Here is a 20,014-nt window from a genome sequence, read left to right on the forward strand (position 1 = left end):
AAATACTGCGAAAATAATGACAACTAAAGGACTGATCACGCACTTTTATAGTACGTATTCTTCCAGACAATAATTGTGTTATCATTTTTGTTTTAGGATATCTCTGGTTTTGTCCTGTCCCATGGATTTAAAGTATTATCCTTTAGATAAGCAAACATGTTCCATAACTATGGTCAGTTGTAAGTATCATTTCTTTGTACTATTTGCTCTTTGGAGCTTTTTTTTTTTTTTTTTTGTATCTAAAAAAATTTACTTCCAAAAGCACTAAACTATTTTCATAAATTTTTGCCTTTCATTCAAACTTAGTGCAAAATACTGTGAAACTATTTAACCGTTTACGCCCAATAATTTAAATTATTGTATGTAGCAACGTTGTTTAGTCAGCAGTTAGCGTCAAAAGTTTAAGATGCTAAAAAATTCTTATATTAAGAAAGAATTTCAAAAAAAAAAAAAAAACTGCTTAAGATTTATACATAATTCATTTTTTATGTTGTTCCTTATTTTGTGGAATTTTTCCCACATTGTTAGCAGCTAAATGCACGTAAATAGGCTTATGAAAGAAAACTAAAAATGGCATCTATGAATAGAAAAGTTCCTTTAGTAAGTTCGCCTCGAGAGACATTTTGGGGATCAACACTCTATAGAACTTAAGCTTGAAACCCATATTGCCGATTCTAATCTGACAGTGTTATATTCCTACAAAGGCTGTTACAACCAACCCGACATCCAGAAGGTAATTACCATTCAGAAGGAATAACAGTTGGAGTGAGTGAAGCTTTCAATTCTTGAAGAAAAAATCCCAAGTCACGTGATGTATTTGAAAGTAAAGTATTGGAAGAAATTTAGTTTCTTCTGTTCGTTTTCAGTAAAACGTGAGTCTCATTCGTCAAAGTTTAACCATGTGACTTGAGATCTTTGCCTCAGCATTTCCTAAGCCAATGATAGGGCTTGCTTCCGACAGTTACTTATTCCTGCTCTAAGGTAATTACGCTAGTGCCTGGTACAAAGTCGAAAATCGTCAAGATTTTCTCAAAGCTACTACAGCTGCACACGTAGATGTCTATTAAAGTATTTAACAATGTATGAATAACTTGCTGCGTCACCCGGCTTTGCACGGTGTTCCTGGAAGAAAAAAGTTGCTTCAAGTGACGCGTGTTCAACGATCTGGCTTGAATAAACGAAAAAAAAATTCAATAAAATTTCCCTACAGATTCCGGGAAAATAACCGAAAGGGGAAAACAATTTAAATCTCCCGAATACAGTAAAACCCTCAAAGCAAATGCAAGAATTTGATTTGTTCGCAATCAAGAAAAAAAATGACAACGAATTTTTTACCTCAATGATTTATTCATGCTTATTAAAACTGAGCTCTCGCAGACGATAAATTTCTGATTTAAACTTGATTTTAATTCACTGAAAAATGCTTGTAAATTATCTGCTGGTGATTTTAAAGACTTGGTGGTTACAATTCAAAGGGAAAAAACCATCCAAAGGGGTATTTTACGCGGACTTTCGAATGACACTAAAATTGAACTGATCAGATAATTATTTCGGGTAGAAAGAGCCAATCAATGCCGTTTTCGGACACTAAAATAAAATACTTGAACTGTTCTTTACTATTTTGGCGTTGTACCCCCCCCCCCCCCCCCCGCCCCGCCCCCTCCTACGTTCCTTCTCTGGTGCCCAAGTACTTTCCTGCCAAATTTGGTCGAAATCCGACGTAAACTGGATTTGTATAGAGAACATATAAACATACATACATATCTCTGTTTTATTTATATAAATTGAGCTACGGATCAAGACAAAAAACTAATTACGTTTCTATCTGTAGTATTTTTTAAATGAATTTTCTTTATATGTGCAAGATTTTATACCAGTATGATGATAAATTTTCGATTTGAACTTGATTTTAATTCACTGAAAAGTTTTTTTAATTTTTATAATTTTAATATCTTTATGCTTATAAACATAAGGAGTTTAAAAAATAAGAAAATAGAAAAGTTAGATATCTTTTAAAAAATAAACTAACTGCCTTTGTGTAATTTTTATTTACGGAAATAAATGTTATAAACAAGGCATGTATTGGGAAAAGTATCTTTGAAATAAAACTAAATTGGAATTCTCTAATGTTTATTACTAATTTGATTGATGAAATTTAACGCATGTTAACGGTTTATGGTTGTTTTGACACCTGAATGGAAAAACTGGAACCGATTCCGTGCATTTTTGAAATACAGCAAAACCAATTTTGATATTTACACACAAATTGTTTCAAGGCAAGTAAACTTTTCTTCGTTTTCATGTAAGCAGATATGTAATAAGTAATATGGTACACAAGTGTAAAGTTTTGTTTTTTATAAATTTATTACGCTTAACGATCAAAAAACTAGGAGCAATTCTGTAGATCAACTTTCTTTTTCTTTTTGACTGAAGCATGATTTGATTTTAATTGTTGATTTTAATCTAACGTGTATTACTTTCTAAAGATGGCTACACCACAGAAGACTTAGTCTTCCTGTGGAAAAAGGATGAGCCTGTCCAGCTAGTCAAGACTCTCCATTTGCCAAGATTTACACTTGAAGCCTTTCTCACCGATTATTGTACCAGTAGAACGAACACAGGTAAGTAAACAAGAAATTCTTGTAGAAACAAATGAGTATGTTTTCCAGAACGCAAGCATAGATTTTCCATCTTTAGTGAAAACAAGAATTTAGCTTGAGCCGTGGTAGCCCGATCGGTAGAGTGTCGGATTCGGGGCCGGAGGGCCCTGAGTTCGAACCTCGATGGATCGAAGATCCACCGTCGTCATTAAAGGGGACTGGGCGACGTTAAATATGCTCGTGGTCTCAATGTCCTCCAAGGGAAACGATACCTCTGGGGGTGCTAGCAACAGGTAGCTATTAGCTCCTGGACTAGTTCTAAATTCTCATTAACTGTTCGATCCGGTGATGGTGCTGCCATCTATCGGTATAAAAAATAATGGAGGCAAGGCACTTAGTATGCAGTCCTCGACATAAAATACAGTTGTAGTCAGTTGTGACTCGGAATCGGAAGAATTTAGCTTCCAACTATGCAATTTTTTTTTTTTTTTTTTTGAGCAATCACGATTGCTTATTACTTTCATTTGACTGTTTTTGGCTCCCTATCATTTTATTCTCCCACCGCCACCCTCTGCACCATCACCGTCAACCGGCTCCTCACGATGCTGCTCCTATAGCGAAAGCCGTCTCCAGGTTGCATCCATGTCCTACACACACGCGCATACATACACAACTACACACACACACACACACACATACACACACACACACACATACACACACACAAACACATACACCTACACACACAAACACATACACCTACACACACAAACACATACACACACATACATACAGGCACCTACACATACACACAAAAACATACACACACACATGCACACAACTACCCATACATTCATGCCTGCACACTGACACAAACACACATGCCTACACACACATACACATACCTCCTACACACAAACACACATACCCCTCACACACAAACACACACGCCTACATACACATACTCGTGATTGCGAAAAACATAATTTGAATTCAAAATGTCAAAATTCAAATTAATTTTTATATATTTTTTTTTCCTGGTTAAAACAATTCTTTAGGAAAATAAGAAAAATAACTTAATTTATTGATGTGTAACGAAACATTTGCAACAATTTCAATTTCTCAGATGTTTATACATTGTAATAACTTAGCCAGAGATTGAGTAGTTCTGCCAAACTGATTGTGTACAGCGTGATTATCTGCTTACATTAATGTCATGAGATAAAAAATTGGGTGTTTCCATGTCCTCTTAGTCTCTGGCGTAAAATTTAAAAAAAAAATCTGGGTACAAGGAAGCATTGGGCACCTCTTCGACTGCTCTGCACTCCGGAAGGCCCGCGATTCTTCTGCTTTCAAGACGCTCTCCCCTACTGGAGATTCTTCATTTTTGTACTGAACTGCAAGATTTCGTATGTTCGAAAGAGCAAATAGTTAACATTTTATTTGAAACAACTATTAAACTAGTGTATTATTATTGCAACAACAATTATTTACAACTACTTGAAAAATGTAATTTAAAAAAAAAAACTAGGAGGCACGATTTCACTCGTTAGAAAAAAATCCTTAAATCAAATTTTCAATTCCCAATTATTCTCAGAGAGTGTAGTCTTGGACACATTGCACAAAATTTTACCTCAATTCATCCAAAAGAAAAGGAAGGACTTAAAGTTGAAACGTTGAAATTTTCAGATTTTCAGGCCCATTTTCAGATTTCAGACTCAGAGAGTGTAGTCTTGGACACAATGCTTAAAAATGTATGAGTTAATTCCTCAGAAAGACAGGGGGAAATTAAAGGTTGAAATTTTCAGACCCAGATACTCTCAAAGAGTGTAGACGTGGACATAATACACAAAAATTTGTCTCGAAGGATTTAAAGTTGAAACTTTGAAATTTTCATATTTCCAGACATACTCTCCGAGAGGGTAGTCTTGGACATAATACACAAAAATTTTTCTCAATTCATTAACGAAAAAGGGAAGGATTTCAAGTTGAAACGTTGAAATTTTCATCTTTTCAGACATACTTTCGGAGTGGGTAGTTTTGGACATAATGCACAAAATTTTATGTGTCAATTCATCCAAAATAAGGGGAAAGATTTCAAGTTGAAACGTTAAAATTTTCAAATTTTCTGACATACTCTCAGAAAGTGTAGTCTTGGACATAATGCACGAAAAAATATGCATCAATTCATCCAAAAGAAAAGGAAGGATTTCAAGTGGAAGCGTTGAAATTTTCAAATTTTCAGACACACTCTCAGAGTGTAGTCTTGTACACCAGTGCACTAAATTTTGCTTCTCAATTCATCTGAAAGAAAGTGAAGGAGTTAAAGTTGAAGAGTTGAAATTTTATATTTTCAGACCCAGATACTCTCAGAGAGTGTAGTCTGGCTACACTCACAACGTTCAAGTATTTATACGTCGATTCATAGTTGAAACGTTGAAATTTTCAAACCCCAGATATTCTCAAAGAGTGTAGTCTAGGACAGAAAGCACAAACTTTTATGTTTCATTTCATCCAAAAGGAAGTTAAGGATCTAAAGTTGAAAAATTGAAATTCAGTTTTATTTTTACCCCAACAACTAAGACATTTTTGTCGACCTGTTCATCTCCAGCGTATCGATTTCAAAGACTTGATTCAAAGAAAAATTATTTAAAAAGTTTTCTCTTAGAGTAAAAGAGCTTCTCGCCCTGCTCCCCCCCCCCCCCCACACACGCGCACTGAACAATTGCTCTTATAAAAACAAACTTTTTGAATAATCTCGTTCTATTAACTTGTGATACAAAAATCACCCGTTTTCATTTCATGTTCATATGCAGAAAAAATGTGTCAAATTAAAATTCTGTGCAAATTAGTAATTCAGAGTAAATTCGTCATAGTTGATATTTCTAATGGCATTAAGAAAGACAGCTGGCCCAACATTAAGCATTAAAATTGTGAGAAAAAAATATCTAGAATTTTGACGATTAAACATTAGCAACCTATAACCAAAAATTATAACTCCATGAACAGCTCTTTTACTAGCTCTAAAAAGAGTTTCTTAATACATTTTTCTTAAACTCACAATTTGTTCCTTCATAAATTAGATGCGTTTTTACGTAAACTATGAAAAAGCTTAAGCGAAAAAAAAATGGAAGCTTCGTCAAACTGCTATACTTAAGCCACTTAATTAGTATTTTTAGGAAAGCTGAAAAGTATTACATTTTAAATCCTGAAAAAACCACCCACGCTAATAAATAATGGACTCGCCCACAAAGTTTCGACCTTAAAAAAAATTGTTTTGTGTGCTTCTCCACATGTAAAAATTTTGCACACATGACAAAGTTTTCTTCTTTAACTTGTATAAATCTTAACACTCTCGTGAATCAAAATAATTAGACTCCATTTAAATTTTTCTTTAATCTATAATTAACAAAAAATTTAATACATTTATTTTCTCTATCCAATTAAAAAAGTGATTAGAATAAATGTCAAGTGAACAAAAAATCCCAAGTAATTTTAAAGGTTTTAAAAGCTGGAAAATATTGCCGAAATAAAAACTGATTGCATAGTTAGCATGGCTGGGCCACTGATGTTTTATTTAAAAAGAAAAAAGGTTCTACCCTCCCTTCCACTACCCCCGCCAAAAAAAATGAAATTAAATGAAAGGAAAAAATGAGCCTATAAATGGTGCTGGCACGAGTCACTTTGGTGAAAATGTGCAAACACGGCGGAGTTGGGTAAAAGTCCGTAGAACATCTAAAAATTTGTACAATCCGACCACTTATGGCAATGTATTGACTATCATTAAAAAAAGAAAACATCAAGACTATCTTTAAAGCCCCTGCAGACGAAATTATGAAATAATTAAACATTTGTTTTTCATTTGGTACACTGTAAAAACGATTCAGAAACGTTCATATCTTGCAAAAAACAAGAATGTTTTTCACTAAAAGTCAATAACCGCCCTGAAATCCTCCTTAAATCTTCCTCGAAGCATGGCGCCTTCCTGATTAGTCGAGAGAGCTCCAAAACCGCAACTAGGGCCCAACGCTAAGACAGAATTGCAAGAATCTCATGTGCTCGTAGTGCTGCAGAATCCAGAAACTTATTCGCTCTCATTTGGAGCTTAGCAAAGTGGGATTAAGTGTACGCGTACTTCAGCCGATGAAATAATAAATACGTTCAGTCAATCTTCAAAGTGGCAGATAAAAATATTTTTCCCAAAAATAAGAAGTCTGCATCCGTGAAACTTGGAGAAATTCAGGAAACCTTTTTACAAAAATACTCAATTTTCACAGGAAATTGGTGAAAACCTGTGAAATCCCATGGAAATCACCAGCAACGTTTCGAAATTTTTTTAGTGTAGAAAGAGTGGAAAAGAGTATTTTATAACGAAAGATTGTAGGTTAAAAATCAAAAGAAGTTATGATACGTCAGATATACCGGACACACATTTTGAAATTAATATTTCAGCTAAAAAGATCCATGAAACATTGCGCAAAATTTATTGAAAAATAATTTCCAAACAATATTAAAAAATATATAATAATATAAACATATGAAATGATAAATAAAATGGTTATTTTTAAATCAGGAAAAGAAATTGTCTTTTCGACGAGAATCCATGGTTTGAAACCTGCAAATCCTAATCTCCCAATCCCTATTTGAGAGTGTTGCCAAACCTAAAACGAGAAATTCTTACATAGATAATAATAAGGAGAGTGTAAAGAGTCAACAACAACAACAAAAAGTAATTTCATAAATTCTTACATGATTAGCAGCTGTTAATAGTTCATGTCTGGTATAACGGAAACAAGTCTGAAGAAGTTAATGAAATTTAAAGTTTTATCTTAACTTTATCGTGTTCTCAAAGATACATTTAAGATGCATTCGTAAAATAACTCATTTTCTAAATCTTGTTTCGAAACAGAATATGTAAAAGACAGTGACACGTTTCTTCTTTTTATGCATCATAAGATTTAAATTTTATAAATTTATAAATTACTCAAAAAAAGGGGGGGGGGGGAATTCTCATTTCCTTTGTCATCTTTTATTTGTTCACTTAAAGGTCGCTTCCCTCAACTTCGCTGTTCAGGTTATTTTTCAAAAATAGCAGTTCATACAGAATTTATACATAACAAAATCGGCAACCTTTATATTTAACAATTTGCTTATCGGTCGATGGAATTTCAATGGGGTAGACAGATTAAAGCATATTTGTGTTTATGTATGTATGAGTGCAGTCCAGTCTCGACTTACGCGGGAGATGCGTTTCAAGACCAGTCACATAAGTCGATGTAACTCTTTCAGAAATTTTTTTTGAGCAATCACGATTACTTATTTCTCACTTGACTGTTTTGATGTCCTTTGACTTTATTTTCCCACCGCCACCCTCTGCAGCATCACCGTCGACCGGGTCCTCACGATGCTGATCCTATAGCGAAAGCCGTCTCCAGGTTGCATTCATGTCCTGCACACACGCGCATACATACACAACTACACACACACGCCCACATACACATACACAACTACACACACACACGCCCACATACGCACACACAAACACATGCACACACATACACCTGCACACACACATACACATACACACACGCATACATACACAGGCACATACACATACACACACAAAAACATACACACACATACATACAAACACCTACACATACACACACATACACACAACTACTCACATATTCATGCATACATACAGACACCTACACATACACACACACACAAACATACACACACACATACACACAACTACCCACACATTCATGCCTGCACACATACACAAACACATATGCCTGCACACATACACAAACACATATGCCTACACACACATACCCTCCCACACACACATTCATACACACAACTACCCACACACTTATGCCAGCACACAGACACAAACACACATGCCTACACACACATACACATACCCTCTACACACAAACACACATGCCCCCCACACACAAACACACACGCCTACATACACACACTCGTGATTGCGAAAAACATAATTTGAATTTAAGATGTCAAAAGTCAAATTAATTTTTTTTTTTTTAATATTTCCCACTGATCATAAAGCAATGCATTTTGGCGAAACATGTGACAAAGAACCACATGGTAACCTAACTCAATTTTGATAAAAAGTGCAGGTGCGACTCTTGTGCCACGCACAGCAGTATACAATTTCACATACATAGAGGACGGAGTACAAAGCGTCTTGCCTCCGGACACACATAGGAAAGATTTAAAAGGACACCGGCGGGAATCGAATCCATGACCTCCTTCATAGAACAGAAAACTTCTGCCACGGAGACCACTCTCTGATAAGTTGAGCTGCGACTTTGACGATGTTTTGCTCTATTTTGTGGAATATTAAAGGGAAATTCGTGCTGAGTTGAAATGGGTTAATTTCGTGGGTAGTTTTGTGAAGGTATTCCAAGTCAAATTCGCAATTTTTTTTTTTTTTTTTCACGTGTCTTCTACCACGGAGCTATGGAGGCGGTCTCTGATAAGTTGAGCTGCGACTTTTACAATGTTTTTCTCTGCTTTGTGTAACAAGGAAAGATAGTTCGTGCTGAGTAATGGTGGGTTACTTGCGTGGTGGTTTTGCGAAGATATTCCAAGTCAAATTCACACCAATAACGTGTTTTTTTTTCGTTTTTTTTGGCGGTGTATAACCAGGCAACAGTTTTCAGAATAGCAACTCGCACAATAGTTCCGGCACATGCACAGTTATCTGCTGTTCGAATAACAAGTCAGACAACTGTTGTCTGAAAAAAAAAGTATGACGGCCGTGTATAACCAAACAACAGTTGTCGGAATAGCAACTCGCACAACAGTTTCGGCGCATGCGCAGTTATCTGCTGTTCGAATAACAAGTCAGACAACTGTTGTCTGAAAAAAAAAGTATGACGGCCGTGTATAACCAAACAACAGTTGTCGGAATAGCAACTCGCACAACAGTTTCGGCGCATGCGCAGTTATCTGCTGTTCGAATAACAAGTCAGACAACTGCTGTCTGGAAAAAAAAAGTATGACGGCCGTGTATAACCAAACAACAGTTGTCGGAATAGCAACTCGCACAACAGTTTCGGCGCATGCGCAGTTATCTGTTGTTTAAATAACAAGTCAGGCAACTGTAGTCTAAATAATAAAGTACGACGGTCATGTATAACCAGACAACAGTTGTCAGAATAGCAACTCGCACAACAGTTCCGGCGCATGCGCAGTTACCTGTTGTTTAAATAGCATAATCAGACAACTGTTGTCTGAATATACAGTACGTTTTTTTTTCTTCACCGAACTCACAAAAAGCAGGTAAATATTGCCACGATCATAGCTCGAATAACCAGAGTCACACCATGTGGGCATGTGTTTTGTTGACCCACCAATTACGGACCGTTGGTTAAAATATCCTCTTCCATTTCCCTCTAGGCGAATACAGTTGCCTAAAAGTGGACTTACTCTTCAAGCGGGAATTCAGCTACTACCTAATTCAGATCTACATCCCCTGCTGCATGCTGGTCATCGTCAGTTGGGTTAGCTTCTGGCTGGACCCCAATGCCATACCTGCCAGAGTGTCACTAGGAGTGACTACTCTTCTCACCATGGCAACCCAGATATCCGGCATCAATGCTTCCCTACCACCAGTCTCCTACACTAAAGTAAGCATTCTTCTTGCGCTCTCTAAACTTGCTGTTCAACCACGGATTGTACGGAATTGGCAAACGTCCAGTTAGGACGAGTTTATCTTTCTAAGGGGGAAAAGTAAAAATTTGATGCGCGCGTTTCACTCATTTGAATGAGACTCTGCTTAATTTAGAGGCTTACATACGTCTGCAAAAGCTGACATCCCTAAAAACTAATAGATGTGTCCATTTACGCCTGAAAGCCGGATGTTTGCCTTTTAATATAATCCGTGGTCAGACAGTACCGACGCACCGGTTATCTCATCCAGAGACTACAGTTCTGACCTTGGACTCATCAGTCTGGGATATTGAATAACCGAGCTAGAAGCAGATGTCATTCATTGCCTCCATTAGACTCAAGTGTCTTTGTTTTTACACTAGTATAATCTAGAGCCGTAATTTACATAGCCCGACGCATCAGCTTAAGTTTAGCCATTTTGGATCTTATTTTTCATTATTGAGAAGCTAGGGTTACCACACAAAAGTTCCGAATTTCGCCAAATTTACCGTAAATAATATGTTCTTTAATAAACAATTCACGTGCAGCTAATAATCGCTCGCAGTGAACAATCACCAAACGCGAGAACTCGCCAGAAAAGACAACCACTCAAGCACGCGCTCCGATCCAAAATGCCTGATCTTAAGCTGATGCACCGGCTCGTATACGTAGGGGCCTTAGTATAATCTGTACTGTTATTGACATTTTCCTTTGCAGGCCATCGATGTTTGGACTGGAGTCTGCCTAACTTTCGTATTCGGGGCGTTGCTCGAGTTTGCCTTAGTAAACTACGCGTCTCGAAATGAGGACCACAAGAAGCAGGCCAGGCAGCGGAAATGGGACCTGGAAAGGGCAGCTGCTCTCGAAGCAGCAGCAGAAGACGGTCCTGGGTCTTTTGGCCTGGTGAGTCATACTACTTATTGGCACGCGAAATTGTATGCAAAATAACAAACTTCGTAGTTTGTTTTTTTTTTTTTTTTTCATTGCCGTTACAGTAGAATCTAACTTAACCGGCCCTCGTTACACCAAATCTTTGGTTTTACTGGATCAAAATTTCAAGGCATTTTATATTCGTACAAATTATGATTTTAATCAATACTAGGGATCGCAGTACCGGTATACCGAACACTGGTATTTCGAGCCGTTTTGTTGTTTTGTAATACCGGAATTTGCTGAGGAAAATACCGATATTTTCGGTATTAGCAGACAATAATGAATAGTTTTAATTCAAGAATTTTCTCAATTTAACCTATTAAATATCTACTTATATTTTAAATTTACATTTATTTTCCCATAATACAGAACCGAAATCAATCTATTGAGGCAAAAATTTAGCTTCAAAAGCACATGAACTAAGAATATCATTAAATATAAGTATTTTGTGCACCGTGTGTTTATTTTTTCCCTTTCCCTGATCGCTCTTTTCCCTTTGGGTAACGTTAATTTCGAGTGTAATTTTGAATCCTCCCCCCCCCCTCTTTGTCCGATTAATAATTTATTCAAACCATCAATTGCAAGAATGCTTTGTGGTTTTTTTTTTTTTTTTCTTAAATATTTGTCTCAACTGTACTAAATTTTGAGAAAAAATTGTTTCTTGTTAGCATTACAAATGGCAATTTGTTGGCACCAGTATTGGTTTGTTGTGCCGTCTCGCTATTTGGCTTCATACTTGGCAAGGTAATATTTAGAAATTATATATTGCCTTGAAAATTTGCATAGAGGAAAAGCATAAATATGTTTCACGAATTCAAAGACATTTTCAGTTGTTTACATAACTATAATTGCAAAGAATTTTGAAAAGAAAGCTAAAACGATAAAAGAAACCAACAAGATCAAATTTAGTCAAGTTTATCGTACATTTCAAACCAAAGGACTAATAAAAAGTAAACACAAAAATCTCCTGTTCAAGAGAAAATAATGTTAATAATGGAAAAGTATCGTCTCCCATGAAAGAAATTCCAACTAGCTTTAAATCAAAGAGATAATAGAAATACACACAATACGAAAGAAACGCACACACACACACAAAAGGGTTTATCCAAAAACATTAACCATCAACCTGCGTGAATTCAGAAAGAGTAGTTTCAACTGCAGGAACGTTAAGTACTAAAACGAGTTCCAGGCTTAGAGACAATTCAATAGATGCATTATGTTTTGTACTAAGTACTGATTTTTTATTATGACATTTGTTCCTTCATTTTTTATTTCTTCACAATAAGTTTTCATCGTAATACAATTTTGTACAAAATAATGAAATGTGGCAACGAAACAATATGTTTTCAAGCAATTTTTGAGAAATTTCAAATACCGGTATTAATACCGGTGTTCCGGTATCACGTTTTAAAAATACCGAATACCGATATTGAATTTTCGGTCCCGTATTGCAATCCCTAATCAATACTAATAACATCTATATTAATAATATAAAGCAGAAGATTTTGTTTGTTTGAACGCGCTAATCTCAGGAACTACTGGTATGAATTGTAAAATTAAATCAATAATAATTATGATGCATTTTTTGTTGCATCAATTGCTCGAACATTTGTTGTCCGAGTAGCTCAGTCGGTAAAGCGCGTGGCCAGGAACCTTAGGGCCTCGTGTTCGAACCCAGCGGTGGCGGAAAGATTTTCTGCAATTATTATCCGGCTCATGTAAAAAGTAATTAATTTATAAATCAAAGGTTTTCAATTATTTTTATTGATTTTTTTTCTATATTCCTATTTAACGGAAAACATCGATGTGAATAAAGGTGTGCAATTTTTTACTATATATATATATATATATATATATATATATATATATATATATATATATATATATATATATATATATATATATATATATATATATATATATCATCATACAGTGATGTACTTAAAATAGTTTTTTAATAAATTGTTGTCGTATTAACATGGGTGAAACCGTGGGGGGGGGCACATCTAAAAGTAAAGAAAATAATTCATTGTTTCTCAATATTATTACTAACCCAGGCAACGCTGGGTTTGTTTGCTAGTAGAAAAGTATGAAGTGAGTTTCTTTTTTATTTTGATAAAATGTACTGCTCCTGCATGAGCTGTAAGCAATAATAGGTAGTTTTGATACAGAACATTTTTTTATCATCGAAATAAAGGGAATAAAGGGTAACTGCCTACTTAGGGATTTGTTTTATTGAACTAGCCATATTACTCGAATTATCGGGATTGGCTTTAATTCCAGTTAGTTCGGATAAAATAAGTTGTACTATGCCTATAAAAATTACTTATAAAATTCTTTAATAAGAAACAGCTCAAAATTAAGCGCAAAAGTGTTCTCTCCACTCCGCCGACAGAATTTTTAATGGACTTTACTTTGGTTCATAAAAATCACTACTTGTATACCGCTTCGCCAATTCTAGTGCACTAACATACTAAGATTGGTAATGTGACTTAAATTCAAATCTTCAGAGAAGCGGGTATCAATAAATCTCTGCGCTTAGCTTGAATTTACTTGATTCTCTTACAAATTAAGCGTTTTCTTTTGATACTTGATTCTCTTATATGTATTTAGGGTTGTCTGCAGTCTGAAACATATCCTGTCGATGGCCATGTATGTGGTTTTTTTTTTTTTTAGCAGTGTAATTATGGGCTTACAATTGGTGTGTTTGCATTGGTCCGAAATATATACTTTATTTGGCCAATACATGTTTAATATTTTCCTCCGGCTCTTAGTTTGAAAGGTATCAAGCTCTTTTTCTCGTTGCCTATTTACGAGTTGCCTCGTAGCTTCCACGTATTGTTGATTTGAAAGTTTGTACTATTTTGAGTTTTATATGTAGGTTGTGAAGATCTCCGTATTTTATTTGGAGATTTGAAGGTATATTGAGCTTTTTTTATTCATATTAATATGTCATTATTTTTGCTACCGGTTTCTGTAACAATATGGCTAAAAGAACAATACTATCTGCAAATGCTTCTGAACCAAAATCTATTTTTAACTGTAAGTCATTAAACGAATTTCAGTCTCTCTCCGCACTTAACTATTGAAGTCAGCGATTAAAATAACATGAAAGGTTCCTTCATTAATATAATTAATAATTTATTTAATTTTTTTCCACAGGGCCAAAGTTCCACTCAAGTCAAAGCAGTATACAAGTCAAGGTACCAGTACAAAACAAGTTCATTCACTGGTCAACCTGAGATGGACAACGAGGTACAGTCATTTTGAAGTTCTTTGAAAATGATATAACTACAGTAACACGCTTCTAGCTTGTGCACAATGAATTAATGGGAAGAAAAGACAGCTCTAAATTTTAAATCATTTTCTTTTACTAATTAGAAACACAGGCGGTAGGCAAAACTTAAACCTTTCAAATGTACCACGTGCATCAGTGCCTTTTCATTCGCAATCCGAGCTATCACTATAGTGTATTTAGGGACTCTTGATAGTGGAAGTAAACAAAATGGTTGCTGTTTGGCGCCAAGATTTGCCACTTTCGTGAATTAGTCATTGGATTGGCAATTTTCCCAGGAACATTTCGCTTATCTAACTCGAGCTGTTTTAGATAAACCAGCGCCAAACAGACAACTTCCACTATCAGTTCTTCCTGAATTCACTATAGTTAAGATTGTAGTTAACAACGTTTTTTATTCATCAGAAATTTTCTGTGTAAACTTTACGAAGTCTAACTCATTTAGACTAAATAAAAGTGATTTCAAAACAAGAAATTTGCGATTACAACTGCCTATTACTCTACTGATTGAAAATTAATATTTTCGGCGATAGATAATTCAATTTTTTTTATTATTATTTTATACTATTTGAAGTACAACACCTTCTTTAAGCAGTAAATTACCGCGCAAAAGCCAGGACTAAGCTAGAACAACATACAAAATACCTACAGTCCGGTAATCACATCCTGAGATATGCTGTTTCGTCCTAATTATTGAGCTATTGATAAGTCCTTTTTTGCCTAGTTTGCTATCTCCATCTACAGCACTTTTGAAAAAAAAAAAAAAAAAGGAAATTCAACTCGCTAATTTATGATCAACATTTGGGTCAAAATTGCTCATGTACCAGTAATTAAGTAACAACCAAATAGAATCATGGCAGAAAAGATTCTTAGAAGCGAGCGAATTTTTTAAGAGTTAAAAAAAGGGGGGGGAGGGGTTACCTCATCAAAATAGTGGTATTCGCTATTCGCATTATAAAGAGAAAATCCTGATTAAAAAATCGATCCATTTGCAAACATTTTTTTTCTTTTTTGTTCTAAGTCAATAAATATTTTTTAATGATTTACGAAAATAAATTTCACTTGATGATGACGAAAATTCATTTCTTCTCAGACCGCTCCGTTAGATTCAACTCCATACTTTGCTGTTTAGCACTGCCATTTAGTGGCACTTCTGAAAAACAAATTTTAATCTTGATTTATTTGTTGTTTCCTGGCACAACGGCATTGACGTTCACACGGGGTCACCACGGGTACCCCCATCAGCTCAAAAATAAATATATAAATAAATAAAATGAGTAAAAAAATTTTAAAGGAAAAAATAAGAAAAAAAAAGAACTGACTAGATTAAAAATTTAGTAAAGCACCATAATATTTTACGGTAGCTTCCCGGCTGCCAAAATTGAGACTGAGGGGGCTATGGTTGACTGGCAAGGCAGCTTCTCCTAACGAATGTCCACAATACACACCGAGCTTTTACCATTTGTTCTTCTCTAATGCGTATCATTTATGTTAAGATGTTCAAATAATTTTCAACTTCAATCTGATGATACAGTGCGGAAGGAAACAAGCATTTCTGATTCTCAAAAACAACTCGGGTTCTAAATTTAAACAAAAGTTCGTTTTGGTACTTTAAAAGAAGATTTTGTCTATTTTTCCCACGAATGTGACTTTGGTCACATTGTAAATGTATAAATATTTTGAAAAGAATATCACTCTTTTTCATGAAACAGATAGTATGTATAAATGTACTCCTTGGAATTATGTTATTGAAAAAGCATGGTCAAAAGCATGGGAGAGTTACTTTTTTTTTGAGCAATCACGATTGCTTATTGTTCTTACTTGACTGTTTTTGGCGTTCCTATGATTTTATTTTCCCACCAGCACCCTCTGCAGCATCACCGTCGACCGGCTCCTCACGATGCTGCACCTCTAGCGAAAACCGTCTCCAGGTTTCGTCAATATCCTACACTTACACGCATACATACACGTACCTACACACATATACATATATACACCAACACACACATACATACACCTCACACACATACATACACCTACACACATACACAAACACACACAAACACACATACACACAACTACCCACACACTCATGCCTGCACACAGACACAAACACATATGCCTACACACACATACACATACCCCCCCCCACACAAACGCACCCCCCCCCACACACACACAACCCACATGCCTACATACACACACACTCGTGATTGCGAAAAACATAAATTCAAATCAAGATGACAAAATTCAATTTTTTTTTTTATATTGATGTCTTAATTTTTATTTTAATGAGCTTATTAAGTTTAATTATTATTCTTTCGTTTTGAAAGCTGTTAAAAAAAACTTTTTTAATGAAAAAAAGTGTACAAACACACATACCCCCTACACACAAACACACACGCAAACATATACACACACACACTCGTGATTGCGAAAGACATAATTTGAATTCAAGTTGACAAAATTCAAGTTATTTTTTTTTTAATTTAAATTTTTGTCTTATTTTCTCTTTTAAAAAAATCTCAAAGGACGTTCAGTCGTTGTTTTCATTTTCGCTGTTGACGTCCAAAGTGAATAAGTCGCTAGGATTACCAGAATAAAATTCCAGGACATTGGCAGACTTCGCAAAATGACTCATTCCGCTAACATTAATTGCTCGCCATGAAAATCACCAAAAGGCAACCTTTCTGCACGAGACATCACAAATGATGAAATGCCATTCACTGACGCCATTTGCGCACAGAGCAAATTATCATAATCTAGAAACGCGGTTGACAGCAATTCGTAAATATCTAGCGCGGTAATTGAATAGCGTGCCAAAGTAGATCACTTGTGACGTCATAAAGACCACGCCTTATTTCTAAAATCCGACATTTAAAAAAATAAAATGAAAAATAACTGTTTAGAAAATTAAAGTTTATAATTAAAAAGCATGAACTTTGTGCATGATATAGATAAAAGTCGGAAATAACGTTTAAAAGCACAAATAAAAGATTGAAAAGTTGAAATGCAAACAGTTTCAGTGCCTCCTTCCTCAGTGCAAAGTTAGCAAATGGGATGAAACTCTCCCATGACCGTGTTCCATCCCATTTGCTTGCTTTGCACTGAGGAAGGAGGCTATTGTTTCTGAAACATGTTTGCATTTTAAACTTTTCAATCTTTTATTTGTGCTTTTAAACTTTGTTTCCGACTTTTAAAGTTTATAAATGCTTAATGAAATTGTTAAATAATTGTTTTTGCTTATTCTATCAATTTCAAAGTCTAGAAGTAGTACTTTTGACTGAAGGAAACAACCCCATTTCTGCTCTAAGTGTTATATTATTGTTGACACGGTACCTTCCTTCTAGAAGACCCTCGTCCAGCCAGCTGACCTCCACGCTGCCGCCAAATTCCGCGACTGCGAAGTGCACATGGGAGGGATGATGGAGGGCAGCAAGCGACAGCCTGGATTGTTCCTCTGTGGTACTTGGTGGTTCCAGCGCCGCTTCCCAACGCGCTCGAAGAGGATCGACGTCATCTCCCGCATCTTCTTCCCGCTGGCGTTCGCCCTCTTCAACCTCGTCTACTGGACAACCTACCTGCTCAGAGACGACAAAGACGAATACTGAACAGTCTCTGGGGGGTGATCATTCCCCGAGAAAACACTCGTCTTGTCTTTTGGAAAACACCGTGGCCTTCCGAGATTGAGTCCCGAGCTCATAAAACTGGGGCCCTGCTGATCTCGCTTCGCTCTGTCGGATTCCGCAAATCAGCACCTTAGTTCACTCGGTGAGAAAAAGCGTTATCTCCCTTCGCCTGGATAGTCTGCGAACTAGTTTTGGGAACTACGATCAGTGAAGGAAATTTTATTCGCCGAAAGATTTTAGTTCAAGTTCACAGAACTCTGGAACGGATACAAGGGATTGCCTCTCCTTTGAGGGACCCTGCACAGGCAATTTTTCCTAATTAAAGTCCTAAAACATAAATGTAGATCATTTTTTGATGACGTTAAGGTATGGAATGAAGCTCGAACCTCCCTCCCGGAAACTTTACGAAATTGAAGTTTCAACAAAGCGTTTTCCAGGCGATCTTTGGTGATGTTAGAAAAAGAAGTTGGAGATTTTTCCTCTGAACGTTTTGCAAAATTGAAGTTTTAAAGACGCGATTGTAGGCGTCTCAGGTAGTATGAGGGAAAGGAATGAAATCAGTGAGTTTCCTCTGGTAATTTTTCGAAACTAAGGTCCCAAAAAGCCCAATTTTGGACGAACTTCGACTCCCCCGAAATTATTACAAAATGGAAGTTCGCCTGTTGAAATCTCTTTTATTGAACTTCCGAGTGACCGGAGATTTTCACTATTGTTCACAAGTGAATTAAAGTGCTGATTAACGCAGAGTGACCTAAATCGGACAGCATGAAACGAGATCAGGATACCTACAACACGGATGAGGTCACTTCTTCCCGCAGTGTTCATACTTTTCACGAGTCAATTCAGCGTCGCGTCGTGCCGTTTGACTTTGAATTACAACAGCGAAGCCATCTGCTGGTTGTACCCTCTCCTCAGTTTCACTTTGATCAGTTATAGATTGCTGAACCAGAAGTTGACTCTTGTTATTTTTTATAAGATGAAATATACGGAAGTTGCGACTGTTGCGGTGACATCATATTAACGTGCAGTTTTATGAGCTCGTTGGATAGAATACAAGGACTACAGTTTTGCAGAAGCATACTAGATTTTTTGTCACAACTAAACGCCAAAGAGGGAACTGGTTGAACACTTCATCTTCGTGAAGAAGTCATTGACAAAGTAAAGCGTATGTTTGCTAAATGCATAAAAACAGTAAAAAATTGCACCGTGCTAACATCTTTTTTGAAACATTTATTTTAACCAACAATGACTATTTTTCTTTTTAGAAAAAACAGTTTTTATGATGTGATTCATCTTGTATTCCCTCCAAGAAGGCCATGCATGGCTATAGTGAAAACGATATGGTGGAAATTAGCGATGATAACCGCATCAAACTGGTATTAGGTATATATTAAACTTCTCATCGTAGCAACAACAAACCCAGGAGTGACCACTAGGGTGATCATCGCCAAGCTGCATCTATTGAAATTTTTAGAGAGTTGATTGTTCTTTTTTTTGGGGGGGGGAGGGCTCTTCGCGGGGCTTTTGTGGTATTTGGTGGGCTCTTGGGAATAGGCACCCCTGGCAAACCGAAATCAAAGTGAAGAGGAAGTTTTGCATTAATGTTACACGGTAATTTATCTAAAAACTAGAAGGTTTTACAAACTCAAATGCACTTTTAAATTTTTGGATTAAAACTGTACAACTTTCCAATAGAACTGTTTTTTTTTTCTTTTTTTGTTCTGTGCGTTTTAAAGAACTATTGAATTTTTCATTAATTTTCAGATTTCGTCAGTCAGTTTCATAGTTTTCTAAATTTCTTAAATTGCACATATAGCCAGGTACAAACCTATAATTATAAAAAAAAAAACAATCGTTCGCGCGAATTA

The 20,014-nt window shown here is 35.9% G+C and overlaps 1 protein-coding gene across 1 annotated transcript in view; it reads left to right on the forward strand.

Moving 5' to 3' along the window:
* The window catches only part of LOC129228689 (glutamate-gated chloride channel-like), a 43,407-nt gene extending 25,279 nt beyond the window's left edge, over positions 1–18,128 (forward strand). The window contains exons 4-9 of the mRNA XM_054863372.1: positions 97–179; positions 2,487–2,621; positions 10,038–10,267; positions 11,007–11,192; positions 14,385–14,477; positions 17,868–18,128. Coding sequence (XP_054719347.1) covers positions 97–179; positions 2,487–2,621; positions 10,038–10,267; positions 11,007–11,192; positions 14,385–14,477; positions 17,868–18,128 — 988 coding nt within the window. The remainder of the gene's footprint in view (positions 1–96; positions 180–2,486; positions 2,622–10,037; positions 10,268–11,006; positions 11,193–14,384; positions 14,478–17,867) is intronic.
* Positions 18,129–20,014: the final 1,886 nt, after the last annotated feature.

This window comes from Uloborus diversus, chromosome 8, assembly GCF_026930045.1.
Source record: "Uloborus diversus isolate 005 chromosome 8, Udiv.v.3.1, whole genome shotgun sequence".
Taxonomy (NCBI): domain Eukaryota; kingdom Metazoa; phylum Arthropoda; class Arachnida; order Araneae; family Uloboridae; genus Uloborus; species Uloborus diversus.